Below are 15,960 nucleotides of genomic sequence, written 5' to 3' on the forward strand. Positions count from 1 at the left end.
AAAGAGAAAAGAATGAAGAGGCTCTGGGAGTGGTCGCTGATGAGCCAGACTCTCGTGGCCTTGTCACCCGTGGTGAGGAGTGTGGCTCTTTTCTCCAGAGGGATGAGAAGTCATGGGTGAGTGCGGAGCCGGGGAGCGGAGTGACCTGACCAGGACGGTGGAGAGACTGCTCTGACCGCTGCGTGCAGTGGCACCAAGGTGCTGGCTGTTGGCTTCGGAATGTCTCGGCAGTTGGGAGGCAGTTGGTCCTGGGGCGTGGGGGAGGGGTGGCAGATGAGGACGAGCCCGCGTCCCAGGCCCAGCTGCCTCGGCAGCTCAGAGCGGAAGTCACCCACCCTGTGGGCAGCACACTTGTCCTCAGCAGCCACAGCAATGAGACCGTTGTCCCCCCACCCAACACATACCCTCAATGCTGGGGGAGGCCCTGATCCCATAAGTTGTTTCCCTGCCCTGGGTTAGAGGAGGAGGGCGCACACCCTGGGGGTCCCCCGAAGTCCCCACTGTGAGTGCCAGGGAACCCACAGAAGACAGCGAATGCCTCTCCCTGCAGGGGCATGCCCTCCCCCGACCGCCCGCCCCTGGAGATTAGAAACTCGTGTCTGCCTCTGACACTCGCTGTGGCGGAGGCTGACTTGTGGCCACTGGCAGAGTCCAATGGGTTGGCGAGACCCACACGCCAGGCAAACGGACTGAGACTCACCTGGGACCTCAGGAGAGGCAGAGATTTCTGGCCCCCACACCGGTCCCAGGCAATACATTTTTAGGGTGGGGTCTGGGCACGTGCGCTTTTAAAAGCATCCCATAGCTACCAGGTTATAGGGAATACAAGGGACAGAGGAACACGGAAACGACACCATGGGGTGCAATCAGCAAATTCCTAAACAAAACTAAAGGGCAATGGGTGGCTTCCCCCCCATCCACAAATAATTGCAAGGAAGCATTTTCGGCCAAGATGGCAGAGTGGGTAAATGCCGTGCTCACCTCCCACAGTGATACAGGAAAGTGACAACGAAACTAGAACAGCCCCCTTGAGGTACTAGCCGAACAGGAGTCCTACCTAGTGAAGGGTGTTCACATTGGTACTGGTAGGAGGGTGGGGATGCAGAAGTTAAGAAATGGGGACAAATTACACTGATTCGTATGAACAGGCTAAATTAACCTTTGGTTCCTGGAAAGCATCCCCTGGGTCATGCATGACACAGAATCTGTTCTTACATGTCGCTCTGTTCAACTTAGTTATTTTGTCAAGAAGTTTTGTATTTCTTTTTCATGAGGGATGTTGGTCATCCTTGAAGTAGTCAGCCTTTGTCATCATAGCTATGCTGGCTTTCTGAAAAGACTTGAGGGGTGTTTCCTCCTTGTCGATGGGTCGGTTTTAAGTGTCAGCGTGGCCAGGCAGCATTCCCCAGTTAGTGGATCACAGAGTAATCTGGGTGTCACTGCGTGGCTATTCTGTAGATGCGATTCAGGTCCCTGACCAGTTAACGATCGGGGTGGGCCTGATTCAGTCTGTCGAAAGGGCCTTAAGAGCTAAGGCTTCCCGGAAGAAAAAGAAACAGTTGCAAATATCAGTGTCAGCTCCTACCCAAGAGCTGCAGCCTGCAGACCCTTGTCGTAGCCCGCCCAGTTGATTTTGGACTTGCCTCTCCAAGTTCAATTGTGAAGTGCTCTCCTTTTTTATTGCTCGATGCAGTTTGTTGTCACGTTCTTGAGTGTCCCTAAGGCGGGTCTGTGATGTTACTTCCTTTCGGTGTCTTTGGTTTTTATAGCGTGAAAATGCTGGGGTCAGTTTCTCTGGAAGAATTTGTTAAGAACTTTTTTATGTACAATCTGCTTGTGAAGCTGTCTTGGCCTCTGAAGCCTTTTTCGGTGAGAAATTTTTAAATGATGGGTTTGGATTCTTACATGGATGGGGAACGATCCCTATTTTCTACTTTTCTTTTGCCATGCTTTATAGTCATTCAAGAAATCTGACTTCGCACTAAAACATTTTAACTCATTCAGCACAATATTTATTATATGCTCTTTTTAAGGCATGTGGTGTCTCTTGTTTTCTTCTTTTTTAGTTAAGGGTAATGGTACTTTTTTCCTCTTTTCTCAGTAAATCTCAGTAGGAGATTATTCATTGATGTTTTCAGAAAAGCAAGCTTTGTGTTTGTTGATTTCTTACCTTGGAACTCAGTCTTCTGTTTTATTGATGTCTGCTTTTATCTGGTTTCCATTCTGCTGTATACTTTAGCTCAATATACCGTTCTTTTTCTATCTTAAGGTAGACCCTTGACTTTTAAAGCCTTTTAATAAGACTTTTTAAAAGAGCAGTTTTAGGTGAACAGCAAAATTAAGGAGGATACAAAGAATTCTTGTGTATTACCAGTAGCCTTTCTTTAAAAACAGAAACAAGATTTTAGAGCTATAAATTTGCCTCTAAACACAGCTTTAGTTGCAGCCCTCACATTTTAATATTAGTAAAACTCATTTTCTTTGCTGTGAAAACACTTTTGAAGTGTATTATAATTTCTCTGTACCAGGTGTTATTTAGAAGTGAAGTGTATTGCTGAACTTCTAAACATTTAGTGACTTTCTAGTTGCCTTTTTTGTTATTGCTGTCTTGTCAAACCCACTGAGGTCAAAGTATATTCTGCACCATCTGTCCTTTGCAGTTTCATACTTGCTTTCGTGGCAGAGCGCATGCAGCTGAAAAGAATGCGTTGTCATTGCCTGCAGTGTTGTACATGTTCTAATTAGGTCAAGTTGTTAATCCTCTCTTCAAATCTTTTATGTATCTAGTGCTACTTACCTGTTAGTTTCGTCAGTTATGAAGAAAAATGCATTCAGCTCTCTCTGGTCTATTTCTCCTGGGTTCTGTCTGGTTTTGCTCCATAGATTTTGTCACTGTGTTACTAGGCTTCTATAGATGTAGATTTTTTAAAATACCTTCTACATAAATTGGCCCTTTGTTTTTATGAAATGTTTTTCTTCATTTCTACGAATGCTTCCTAACGTAAAGCTTCTGTGTGTATGGTGGTATAGGTAGACAGGCACCACCCCGAGACTTGCTTTTGGTTAGTGTTTTCACGGGGTACACGTCTCCAGGCTTTGAGTTCCACCTTTAGGTGCCCCTGTTTTAAGAGGTGCCCTTAAAAGTAGCGTGCGGGTGGACTCCAGCCTGGAATTTCATCATAAGCTCTAACACTGAATAAGGTGGAAAGGGAGCTACCAATCCACCAGAGGGGCAGATCACAGAGGAGGGAAGGCGTGCAGTGCATTGCTCTAACGTTATGTATCTACCGTCTTGGCTGGGATATTGCAAGCCACACTCCACCATTCCGCTCTTCCGTGGGTCAGCGAGGACTCGGGACCACGTGCTCACTGAAGGACACGCAAGTCCCAGAGCTGGTGTGGGTGTGAAAAGATCCCGGGCCCAGCAAGGGGTGAGAGGAATGATGAGTGTGTATCCCAAGGGAAAGGGCAAGTTTAGAAAGCTTAATCCTGGCGTTTGTACAGATCTCCTCATAGAGATAAAACACACCCAAGTTTCATCTAGTTGTGAGTTAATAGAATTAACTGAACTCCCTAAGGCACAGGTGGCAAACACAATCCGGCCTTCCACATTGTTTTATCCAGCCCGGCACCTTGTTTCTACCCGGCAGCAGCCCCAAGTTCCTGGCCCCTAGTTAAGGAGTAAGCACATTTATACAGCCCTAAAGTTACATCCGGCCCCTTGAAGGCAACCGGGAGGCTGGTGTGGCCCCCAGTGACAATGAGTGTGACAGCCCTGCCCTAAGGCCTGCGAACTGCCCATCTACACGGGTGGGTTTCATCGAACCCCAGGTTGGCATCAGGGTCTAGGAGGCAACATTGAAGAGTCTTCCATTGGCTTCTGTTTTTCCTGTAATTGAAGGGTAATGAGTATTATTTGATAGGAATTATATTCTATATCTCAGTACCTTTAGGATTTTGTACAGCCTGTACAAAATTTCACTGCCTCTCGTACTAGCCAGCGGCACAATCTATGTGATAATCATTTTATTGAAAGGTTATTTTTTATCTTATATGGTTCCAGAATAAATAGATAGAAGAATCTCTCCTACACCCACATCAGTAAACAGCTTACTGATCAAAAAGCTAGGCATCATTTTTTTTTCTCCCTCTATAAATCAGAGGAAAATCTTGACACGTTTTCTTGCCAAGAAGTGAATCTTGCTTTGTTTATTGCACTTAAGTCCTATCTTCCCCGGAATCAATAATAGTTTAAGGCAATCTGGATGATTTGGATGTATCACAACTTGGAACAGAATTCTTTCGAGTCTTGACTGACAGCAGATTTAAAGACTTTGAAATCCCTTTGAGGTGTTAGCAATCTTAATGATCCTGATTTCATGTTTTAATACTGGAAACAAATAATAAAAGCGCTGTCTACTGATTAAGTGGCCTTGTGATTAAATACATATTTTACTTTGTGCCTAACAGAAGTATGCAAGCGAGGAAGAGTTCAAATAATACTGGAGTGAGCCAAAAGTATGGATGACATATTTATTTGCATAGAATGAGAAGAATACATTTTCACTGCTGTTTATGGAAAACATGTTCTTTGGCACAAGCTTCACAAAGACTCGCAGGAACAGAAACCCATGGAATTAAGTTTAAAGCAAATCGTGGGTAGATACCTAGGAGTTCTTGCAGGCCTGACTGTAAGCAGTTTGGCAGTTAAATGCCGAACAGGCAAACAGGTCCTTGTATTTAAAGTTGTGCTTGTGAACTTGTACTTGTATTTAACATTGCGCGATGTTAAAATCTGTAGTATTAGAACGCAGTGCTTATTCTAGAGGCAGAGACTTCCTAGGGAAGTTTCAGTGTTTTGTCCGCCAGCCAAATACGGATATTGAGCTTGTAAAATACTCAGACTCACTTTGAGCCCTTGGGTTTATGTATTTATTAAAATTAAATTTGGATCTTTGTTGTTTTTTTTCCATCACCTTTAAGTCATTTTGCTTTGTGGGCCTAGAACTCATCTCTCTTATGAAACTTTTTTAAAAAACTTAAACAGTACTTCTTAAATCAACACCTGTTTGTGTGCTCTATTAGCAAGCATTTTAAGGATCTTCTAATGGCCAGCTCTGCGGCAGGAACTGAGCAGGCTGTTGTTTATTTCCTGATGAGCTGGGAGTCTAGGACTGGTTACCACGTGGGAGAGACCAGGTACAACCGCAAGTAACCCAACAAAACTAGAAAATGCAGAAGAAAGGGAAAATAATATAAACTAGGAACAAATTTCTATCTTAATTTTTTTTTTCAAATATGAATCATGGATGTGTATGGGATACAATATTATGCAGGGATTTAAAGAACAAGCTTGGGGTCAAAAATGTGACTGAATTATCTGACTTTGGGCAAGTTACTAAACCTCCCCGAGTGTCAGTTTCCTGCCTTGTAAATGGAGATAGGCCCTCCTACTAAGACTAAGATTGGGGGTGAGGATGAGCCTACATAATGCGTGTGAAATGCTAGGAAGAGAGAGACACGGCAAGCCTCCTGAAATGTTATCCGCTCATAGAGTTCGGGAGGGTGGGGTAACCAGCATTTCGTTGGTTGTCAGTTTGATCTGAGAGAATCGTGGGGTCTCTTCAGTATTATCAGGAAATTTGCCATTAGGCACCAGCAATAAAACAGTGTCTTATTTTTCAACTATTTTTGTTTGGGCGGAGTTTTAAGCAAAACCACTAACGTGTTTCATAAGCCCTTTTCCATGTAAATAATCAATATTCGGTCAGATGCCAGGGTGGTTTGTCACAGACAGCTGCTCAGAGGACAGCAAGGGTTCTGAGAGTCAGAGGTGCCTGCCAGACAGCCCTCCCATGGGCGGTGACGGGTCCTCCACCGTAGTCACCCTGACATCAGATCCCGATGCCTGCTTAGCTAGGAGGCCGACCTGGGGTGGACGCAGTAGAAGTGGCTGGGATTCGCTTACTATTGGTGCACAACATCTAGCTTTCCCAGTTCCCTGGATGTCAGCACCAGGGCACGATGCACAAAACAGAAAATGTCAAATTGATCTTCCCTTTAGAAAATGCTGAATCATCTGGCAAGCGGGCATCTGGTTTGGTTTTATTGGTTCAGAGAGCCACCACCTTTTTTCTTACCTTTGCCTGAATGCTCAGCAATAGCAAAGCAGGTATGTCTTCATTAAGAAGAAGCAGGGTTTTCTCCTAAGAAGAAAAAGGACATGGAATAAGAAAAGTAACATCACAAACAGTCTTGAGTTTCTTTAAGTTTCTTGAGATTGTCAGTCTTTGGAAGGCCTCGAGTTGGATGGGAAAATAATGGAGAGGTCAGAAATTGTAGCATGTGTGAGGTTTATTGTCCGTCTTATCTCAGAAGCGTGTGATCAAACAAAATAGGCCTTACATACAACAACCAGAGAAAGCCACAGTTACTTTTTGCCCCCCGACGAATAATGATGGCGACCTTAGTGATTTCCCCTAAGACCAGACATGGGTTTAGCCGGAAGGACCCCTCCCCATGAGCGTGCAAGAAGAAGCCTGGCTTCCTAATGTGTGTAGCAGGGTGAGGCGTGTGAGTTAACCCACGAACCAGAAGAAGTTGTTGAGCTGTTTGTATAACAGGAAAGAACCCGGACAGCCCCATTTTCCTCTACTTATCATTGGAATCCGTGCCTTCAGAAATCCATTCCTCTTGCCTCTGGGTCTTGTAACCACAGTGCAGACAGGGAGAAGCAGGAAGAGCACAGGGTTCTGCATGGAGATAATGCACATTGATTCCCAAGGGCCCCTGGCCACAGAGTTTCCTTCCTGGATGCTTCCTCCTTCCCCGTACTCCTCCCAGACAGCGAAGGGCAGGGCTGCCCCAAGCACAGTGCGCTCCTGGCTCTCTCCACAAGGCCTGGTAACTTCCAGGGGGAACGTGGGGCCAGCGCTTGAACTCCCAGCTTCACAGTCCCCTATCTGTAAGTGGGAACCGCGGTTCTTTCTTCGCTCATTCGCCAGATGGGCCTGAGGATCCTTGAGAAAACAGATTCAGAAGAGCTGTGACAGGATAAGCGAAGTCTGAGTCAGGATCACTCATCCGGCCCTTCCCTTGGAGACGGCGCCTTGGCCCTGCTGCCCTGGGTGGCGCACTGGGCCGGGCCGTGGGCTGGCAGCTGGAAGTCGCAGTTGCCGGTACCAAGACGCCACCAGAGAACCTGTGTTGCCTTTTGCTGCCTGGCTCCTCCTTGGTCAAAAGTTCCATCCACTGCAATTACCACCTGCAATTATTGATGCTATTCTTTCTGTTTGTTAAACCCGCCGGTGAAATTTAGTCACAAGTTTCTTCCTAGAACCTTCTACCCCGGGTTCAGTATTCCTCCCCGTGCTTCTGAAGCACCCTGTGCCTTGGGTAGGTGGCCATGGATTTGCATCTGTCGCCAACTATAACCCTCAGAGCCCTTGGCCCGTGTTGGGTCCATCTGCTTGTCCCCACCACTGGCCCCTGTTCCATAGCAGGCAGGGTTTTGTACAGGGAAAATTAAAGGCAGATTAGGAGGCTCCACTGAGTCAAAGGTTTTTCCCCTGGACAATAAAAAACTGGCCATTCACCGGGGGCAAGCCTGCATGTGTCATGTGGCTGACAACGCGGGCTCTCTGGCACAGGCTTTGCCGGCGGGACCAAGCTCTGCTCCCAGGCCTGTGTCTCAGTGTCTCCCTCTGTAAAATGAGGTAATATTCCTGCTCAGTAGGGCCGTTGTGAGAATTAAATGAGTTAATACCTGTGAAATATTTAATGCGCAGTCGATATTAACTGTAGGTAGAAAGCCAAGAAAGCAAACCCTCCCCCACTTCCAAAGGTAAACATTTCAATTTTTGCCTCCTTTTCTGAGTACTCAGTTTGCGGTGAACCACTTCTCTGTCTCTGTGTTTATAGCTGAGCCTGCTGATTCTTCATCGGGGAGGTCTGCTTGCCGATTTCTCTGGTAATAGCTACTGGCTCACGATAGTTTGGGGTTCAAGTCTTACCCCCTCACAGTCTCAAATGTTCTCTGCTGTTCAATAAGGAAAATGGTAATGCCCACCACAGGGGGCTGCCGAGTGTATCAAAAGAGCTAATTCCTAGAAAGTTCTTATGGGCCTGTTGGGCATTCAGTGACTATCACCAGGACCACCCCTGTGATTTTGTTATTTCATTGGATGGAAAAGCATTTCCTGCTTTTGCAACAAGTCTTTGCAAGGCGGGACTGAACCCTAAGGAAACAACTCATTAACTCTATTTTTGAAAACAATTCCTGATAAGGAAACGAAAAGGGTCGCCGGACCCATTTCCAACACCCACCAACAATTCTTGGATGCCCGCCGGATGTCTGAGAGTTCAGCTCAGTTCTGACACTGTCTGCCCAGTGGGAGCACCTGATTCCACAGGTCAAGGGCTCAGTTCCCCGAGACCACCCTTCACTTCAGACTCAAGTGTTGTCACCTGTGCTTCTGACTGACTGTCAATCACAGGTTCCCATGACCCCCTCCTTGGGTTTGATTAATTTGCTAGAACAGCTCATAAAACTTTAGAAGACCTGTTGACTCACGAGATGACTGATTTATTAAAAAGCATATTAAGGATGTGAATCAACAGCCAGATGAAGAGATGCGTGGGGCCAGGTCCTCAGTGAAGCTCAAGGAGATGCTGTCCTTGTGGAACTCGGGGCTCGTCACAGTGGCAAGGCATTCTGGTTTCCCAGCTTGGAAGTCCTCTGAGAGAAAAAAAGCCGGGGAAGGAACTGTATTTTGGGGGGTTTTACCGGTGGTTCATTACATGGTCACGAGGGAGGAAGTTGTTGCCATTGGCAGTCGATTTCACCTCAAGCCCATCTGTCCTCCCTGGATACCAGGGGAGGGACTGCAAGTGTCACCTCATTAACATAGCAAAAGACACCTGGATAATGCTCAGGGCTCCCGAAATGCCGAGGGCTTGGGGAGCTCTGTGCCAGAAATGGGGACGGAGACCAAGTATTTCCTGATTGTAAACCACAGTGTCACAGGAGGCCTCTGTCTCTGTTTCCACTGTTTCAGACGTTTCTGCAAATGATTGCTGTGGTGAGCGTGGCGGTGGCGGTGATTCCTTGGGTCGCGATACCCCTGGTGGTCCTCGGCATCCTCTTCTTCTTTCTTCGGGGCTATTTCTTACAAACGTCGAGAGACATCAAACGCCTGGAATCGACAAGTGAGTACCAAGGCTTGCGGGCTGGGGCGGCAAAGCGGGCTCGCTTCCGTCCGCGCCACACTGCAGGCAGTTCTGCAGACGGCATTCCAATGCGCCTCACCGAGCGAACGTTCAGTACCTGAATGTTAAAACCACCGTTAGTCAGCGCGGCCTTTAAGGCAAGTAGGATAGTGTGCACCAGCAGGCACCGGTAGAGTCACACCAGCATGCAGGACACAGCAGATGGTCCGTCCGTCTTACTTACCACGCATCTGGCCTGTGCCGGCCGCCACACCAGCTTCGGGGGTGTGTTGACTGCCTTCATCCCAGCCCTTGGGTTCCCAATCTGAGGTGGTGACAGACACGTAGAGGGCTAATGATAATTCGGCGTGGTGGGTATTCGAACAGAGAGTTACGGTTAAAAGACACAACTGACTCAACAATGGGTGAACAGTCATTCCCACCTGGAGGGGGGATGCCAGCGAAGACTATGAAGGGAAGCCTTTGAAGGGAAGCCCTTGAAGGGAAGTTGGAGGAGGTCCTCGATGAACGTGCCGGCAAAGGGAGAATTTGGTTATCCCAAGTGAGCTGTGGTTACGGTCTGGCTGAAGATAGGCTCAGAGAGCAGCTCATATTTTCAGGCTGGTAAAGGGAGGCATGGTGTGGCCAGGGTGGGGGGGAGGATGGGGGTTGACACGGAGGGTCCTCTCCAGAAGGGGCAGAGCCCTTCTCCCCCGGCAGCCCGCGGGGACGCTCTGGCGGGGCCGTTTGCTGGGAGGTGCGGCCCCGGGGCAGCTGGTTTCCCTGACGGCGGCCTCGCTGACTTGCCCTGCCCTCGGCCTTTCTTTGCCCCCCCAGCGCGGAGCCCGGTGTTCTCGCACTTGTCGTCCTCTCTCCAGGGGCTCTGGACCATCCGCGCCTGCAAAACCGAGGAGCGCTTCCAGGAGCTGTTCGATGCCCACCAGGATTTGCATTCAGGTCCGTCCGTCTCTGGAAACGGTTTCAAAGCAGGGGACATGCTGCTTCCTGGGGCTCGACCTTCCTCTCAGGTGGCCTCGTGGGCTAGCCCTCCCCTCTGCCTCCCGCTCAGGCCAGCCCTGCTCCCCGTCTCTGCTGCTCCTCACCTCCCCTGGCCGGCCCCGGGCATGACTCCTGCCTGCCTCCCCTCTGCGCGCCCCACCTCCCCAGTCGCACCACCACCTTCCTCCCCCTGACCCACTTGCATTGTCCTTCCATCACCAGGCCCTGTGGCTCTCTGTCCCTTTGGGGTAGGAGTAAGCCAGATTTGTGTGCATGTGAAGAGCCAGATTGTAAATATTTTAGGCTCTGTGGGCCATATCGGCACTGTTGCAACTACTCAACTTTGCCATTGTAGCCCAAACGTAGGCAAAGATAAAAGATCAGCAAATGGCTATGGCAGTGTTCCAATAAAACTTTATTTATGAAAACAGGTGGCAGGCCGTTCTTGGCCCACAGGCCATAGTTTGCCAACTCTTTCTGCAGAGCATGCGGGGTGGCACAAGTGACTGAGGAAATCAGTTCCTTAATGATCAGATTTGCCACTGACATCTCTGATTATCTGTATCAGCGCAGCGTTCTTTGATGCAGAGATCTCAGCATTTCCTCAAAGTCCTCAAAACCCTGGCTCATCTTTCCAGTCTTCGTCCTATTTTGAGGATCATTTGGCCCTTCGAAAGCCACGTGCAGATCCGTTTAGTGAGATGGTCATTTAGAGACAAGCTTTTCAGGGGTCGACAGTGTGCTCGGGGCCCCACTGTGAGTGAGGACGGTGCTGCAGACAGACCCGGAGCTGCGCCGCTCCCGCTGTCAGAGAACTGGGGACAGGCAGCCACGTGCAAGGCTGAGCTTCGCGTGGAGGCCCGGCCCGGCCAGAGCTGCACCGCGGAGCCCTTTCTCCGTGTCCTAGAGTGGGACCGCAGTTCTGCTTGCAGCCTGAGGGTGGAACTTTTTCCGTGCACGCTCCCCACACGGCCGCTGTACTGATTCCTCAGTGCGTCGCACTTAGCTTTCTGGAACCTTCAGTTTCCGCGGGTGCGCCACTTTGCTGTCCTCCTTTGTGTATACACCTTCCGCAGCTCAGTGAAGCAGAACGTTTCCCCTCGTTTGACAAAGTTAACGTGGTCTTTGTATTTTTTTCCTTGTGCCCCCCGTGGTTCACGCTTCCAGAGGCTTGGTTCTTGTTTCTGACCACGTCCCGATGGTTCGCCGTGCGTCTGGACGCCATCTGTGCCATCTTTGTCACTGTTGTTGCCTTTGGGTCCCTGATTCTGTCAAAAAGTAAGTACAGATGGAAGTAGCTCGTTGTGGTGTGGCCACAGTGAGGATTTACAAGTGTTAAATGCTCTTGCCACCTTGTCCAACGTCGTGTACTATCGGGTCCTCGTGATTTTGCATTGGAGCATTCAGTGGGGGTCAGGTTGGGTGTGATCCTGCAGTGTGGCCCCTGTGGAGGATCATTTGGGTCTCGGGGGTTTCTTTGATGTTTCCATTTGAGCTGGATGAGACCTACGCAAGTGCAGCGGGCTGCCCCTCTGAACATCTGTGAGTGGCAGGTAGTTGTGAAGCGAGGACCGAATTTACTGTTCAGCATCTCATCCCGCTGAGGGCTTTGGGTTTTAGCGTTAGGACTACTCGGGTCTCAGAGTGGGCGGTGCCTGGTGCCCGGGGTGGTGGGAAGCACGTCACCCTTGTGGCCTCATAGTGCCCGAAGCGCAGGTGGCGGCATGCATGGCTTGAGTGCTGCATCCTGGAGTCTGCGTTTCTCATGACCACGCGATCCCAGTATTTAAGGATGGAACAGCGAGGGCCATAGTTTAGATTTGCAAGCACTGGCTCTTCGTGCCCATGGCTTTGGTTTTAGAGGTTTCCAACTGCCGTGGCCTTGGACCTCGCAGGTGAAATGACATGATGGCCCCTGAAACCTAGTGAGGAAAGTCTGAATCGTGACTTACTCGCCATGTCACCCTGCCACGTGGACCTCAGTCCTGTTGGGATGCACAAACTCATTGGATAGCCTTTGTGCATTCATAGTGGGGTTGTTTTGTGTTTCATGGGTTTTGTTTTGGGGGGTTTTTTTTTTGGTATCATGAGCTCAATCAACAGATAATAAGAGTAGAGCCCTTACTGTTATTATGTGCAACATGTTTCAGTATTTTCAAGGGGCCCTTCTGGGTCAAGTGACAGAAGGAGCCAGACTTCAGGTTAACAGTGGGACTGACTGTATCTGCCCCCTTCCTTTGCCTCGTGTAGCTTTGGATGCCGGGCAGGTGGGCCTCGCGCTGTCCTACGCCCTCTCGCTGATGGGGATGTTCCAGTGGTGCGTCAGGCAAAGCGCCGAAGTCGAGAATATGGTAACGTTTATCGTGATGTCCTCAGCCTTTTCAAGTCCCCTTGTCATTCAACGGCATAAAAGCACTTCTTATGTAAAATATTAGAACTGTTATTTTTACATCGTAGCTAACCGAGTTTTTTAGATCCTCCTTCCATCTGTTTAAAGTTAATGTAAAATAAAATATATGCATCTTTTGCTCAGCCTTGTGTGTGCTATGTCAGCAGGTTTTATATTCATCACAAGCTGTCTTCAGATGTCATAACTGTCTCCGTGGGAGAGAGGCCCTGAAATTCTGGAGAGGATGCAAGCTCGTTTCTTAGAAGCCTGTTTATTTTTGTTTCTTAATGGGTTATTCCTCTTGCCTGGTAAAAGGAAAATTCAGTATTTCAGGGTTCCTTTTTTTGTTTAATCAATAGGTATCTCCTGCCCCATATTGGCATTTATTCTTGTCCCGTTGAACTTGCTGGTGTCCCATTTCTCTGGTGGGACAAGCTCCCTCTCGGAATTGTTAGAGGTGTGGCGTCACGCTTGTTGAGGGGGACGTGGTCAGTATGTAAGTGATCTCCTCTGCAAATGTAAGTGACATTTGCAACTTCTCCTAAAAAAGGAGGAGACAGTAAAACTAAAATATTTCCATTTTGTTCTTCTAATCAGGCAGAGAGTGACTATTAAAATGAGGTTTGATGACCATCCAGTTTAATTCACCTAAAACCGGTGGCATTTCTGTAGCATAAATCATGGATTGACGGCTGGAAGTATTCTCTTCTTTGACGACCTGTTCTTTGTTTTTTATTCAGGTGTGAAAAGCGGATGAATGACCTTGTAGCATTCATGCCTCTAGTTCTTTCAGTTTTAATATAATGTGGAGGGAAGTAGAAGTGTCAAAAAAGACGATGGACGGGTTTGGAAGTCATCCGAGCCTTCATCAGACTCCCGCTTCTGTCCTTAGGGATGTTAAGACCTGAGAGCTCCTTAGCCCACTGGGTCTGGGAACAGAACGGGTCCTCTGCGGCCTCTGAACACCCGTGAACAAGACCCTCCGTCCCTCACCTGTGTGACGCCACGTGTCTTTCAGATGATTTCGGTGGAGAGAGTGATGGAATACACAGACCTGGAGAAGGAAGCGCCTTGGGAATCCCCGAAGCGCCCACCGCCGGCCTGGCCCCACGAGGGCGTGATCGTCTTTGACAACGTCAACTTCACGTACAGTTTGGACGGGCCTCTGGTCCTGAAGCACCTGACGGCCCTCATTAAAGCGAGAGAAAAGGTTTGTTCAGACCGTCCTGCCTCTTTGAAATTTCAGCCCAAGATTGAGAGCGGTGCACCTGCTTCTTGGCTTCCTCATATGCAAATTAGAGTGGCGATGACAGGTAAATCTTTCCTGGAAACGGACCGTGAACGTGCACACCACCATTTCTTTCCTTGTGGTGTGCACTGCCTCGTGCTGGTTGCCGAGCCCGGGGCCCCGGATGTTCGATCCAACGTCTGATCATTCATTCCTGAGGTCTTGTAATGAATGAAGGGCCTGGAAGTCAGCCCTGGCCCCCCAATATCTAGTTCCTGTTGATTCTGAGTTCTTTGTATTTTTCAGATCCTTCTCCTCCTTCCTCCCCAGGGTGGCCTTCGGTTCCAGGCCTCCTCTGTCCCTCGGCCCGTTCCGTAGACCTGGCCTCCTCTAACCCATCCCTGCGTCCCTTGCTGTCACTCCCCCGCCCTCCCACCAGCAGACTGCTTCTTTTTAAGACACCCATCTGAGCGATCCTTATGGGCCCCCTGCCAGCCCCTGGCCCGGTGCCGCTGGAACCGCAGCAAGGCCCTAGGTCCTCTCCAGCAGGCGCTACATGGTCAGCGCTCAGGCACCAGAGAAGAGCCTGGAATCCATGACCCCGTCAGGACTCCGGAACCAGAGCCCCCAGCGGGAGGCAGGAAAGGCCCAGAGACTCACTCAGGGTCGATGAAAGGAAACCCAAGGGCGCCAGGGGTGATTCATTGGGGGGGGGGTTGCTGACAGGAGGTGTGTGACGTGACGTGGGCCTGGGGGCCCTCAGCTGAGGCCCTTAAAGAAGGGGTTAAAGTGGAACAGACGAGGCTGCAAAAAGCTCTCTCCCACCTACCCCTCGGCCTCAGTTCGTAATGAGCGCACACACCCTGGGCTGGGGTAGCGTATAGGTAGGTCCTCCTGAAGCGTGCAGCCCTCCCGGCTCCGTGACCTCAGCAACCCTGTCCTTCCAGCGTGGGGCTGGGGAAAGCCCCCCCGTTTTCAGAGTCAGCTCTAATGCATCTGCCCCTGTGAGACCCTCAGCTGTGCCACAGCACATCATATGTTCTCTGAAGAGATAGACAGCATTTATAGTACACGCGTGCTCATCATAGAAGGATGTGTCGCAGCAGCCAAAAGTCGGAAGCAACCCAAGTGTCTATTAAGGGATTAAATGGGTAAACAAAATATGGCAGAAAACATACAATGGAATATTATTCAGCCTTAAAAATGGAGGAAATTTTGGCCTCTGGATGAGCCTTGAGGACATCATGCTAAACGAAATAAGTCAGGCACAAAAGAACAAATGCTGCGTGATTCTGCTCGTATGAGGTTAGGAGAAGAGCCAGATTCGTGGGGACAGAAAGCAGACTGGTGGTTGCCAGGAGCTGGGACGAGAGGGGATGGGGAGCTAGTGTTTAACAGGTACAGAGGGTTTTTTTGTTGTTGTTTTGGTTGTTTTTGTTTTTTTTGCAAGGCAGAAAGAATTCTAGAGACTGCTTGCACAACAATGTAAGTATACCTAACATTACTGAATTGTACCTTTAAAAAATGCTTACATTGGGCTCCAGTGTGGCTCAATGGATTGAGTGTCAGCCTGTGAAACAAAGGGTCGCCGTTTTGATTCCCAGTCAGGGCACGTGCCTGGGTTGCGGGCCAGGTCCCCAGAAGGGGGGATGTGAGAGGCAACCACACATCGATGTTTCTTTCCCTCTCTTTCTCCCTCCCTTCCCCTCCCTAAAAATAAATAAATGAAATCTTTTATTTAAGAAAGGATACATCGGTAAACCTTCTTACATTCTATGTATTTTACCACAGTTGAGACATAAAAGATAGCACTGATGCCATGCTTTGTCCTTTGGGGTCTGAGCTCACAGTACGCTGAGGCTTCTAAAGGTCAAGGAGCATCTTATCTTCTCTGTGTTCCCCAGGAAGTGGCATTCCGGGGGCACACGGGGGGTGCCCAGGGACCACTGGCGGGGAGGGTGAGTAATGCACAGGTGCGGGGCGACCTGCAGCCAAAACAGACGCTCGAGACAGCTCCTGTAAACAACGCATTACCTAGATGTGTTAAACACCTTAAGCACTGCTCTTTTAAGCTCTCCCTCCACCACAGACCCATTTAGTGGACTATAGCCATAATTTAATGAATGATACCCTTGTG

The 15,960-nt window shown here is 49.1% G+C and overlaps 1 protein-coding gene across 1 annotated transcript in view; it reads left to right on the top strand.

Moving 5' to 3' along the window:
• ABCC4 (ATP binding cassette subfamily C member 4) overlaps positions 1–15,960 on the top strand; it is a 205,236-nt gene that overhangs the window by 149,733 nt on the left and 39,543 nt on the right. The window contains exons 21-25 of the mRNA XM_036011227.1: positions 9,057–9,207; positions 10,045–10,164; positions 11,374–11,484; positions 12,457–12,557; positions 13,614–13,808. Coding sequence (XP_035867120.1) covers positions 9,057–9,207; positions 10,045–10,164; positions 11,374–11,484; positions 12,457–12,557; positions 13,614–13,808 — 678 coding nt within the window. The remainder of the gene's footprint in view (positions 1–9,056; positions 9,208–10,044; positions 10,165–11,373; positions 11,485–12,456; positions 12,558–13,613; positions 13,809–15,960) is intronic.

The sequence above is a fragment of the Phyllostomus discolor genome, chromosome 11 (genome assembly GCF_004126475.2).
Source record: "Phyllostomus discolor isolate MPI-MPIP mPhyDis1 chromosome 11, mPhyDis1.pri.v3, whole genome shotgun sequence".
NCBI classification, from domain to species: domain Eukaryota; kingdom Metazoa; phylum Chordata; class Mammalia; order Chiroptera; family Phyllostomidae; genus Phyllostomus; species Phyllostomus discolor.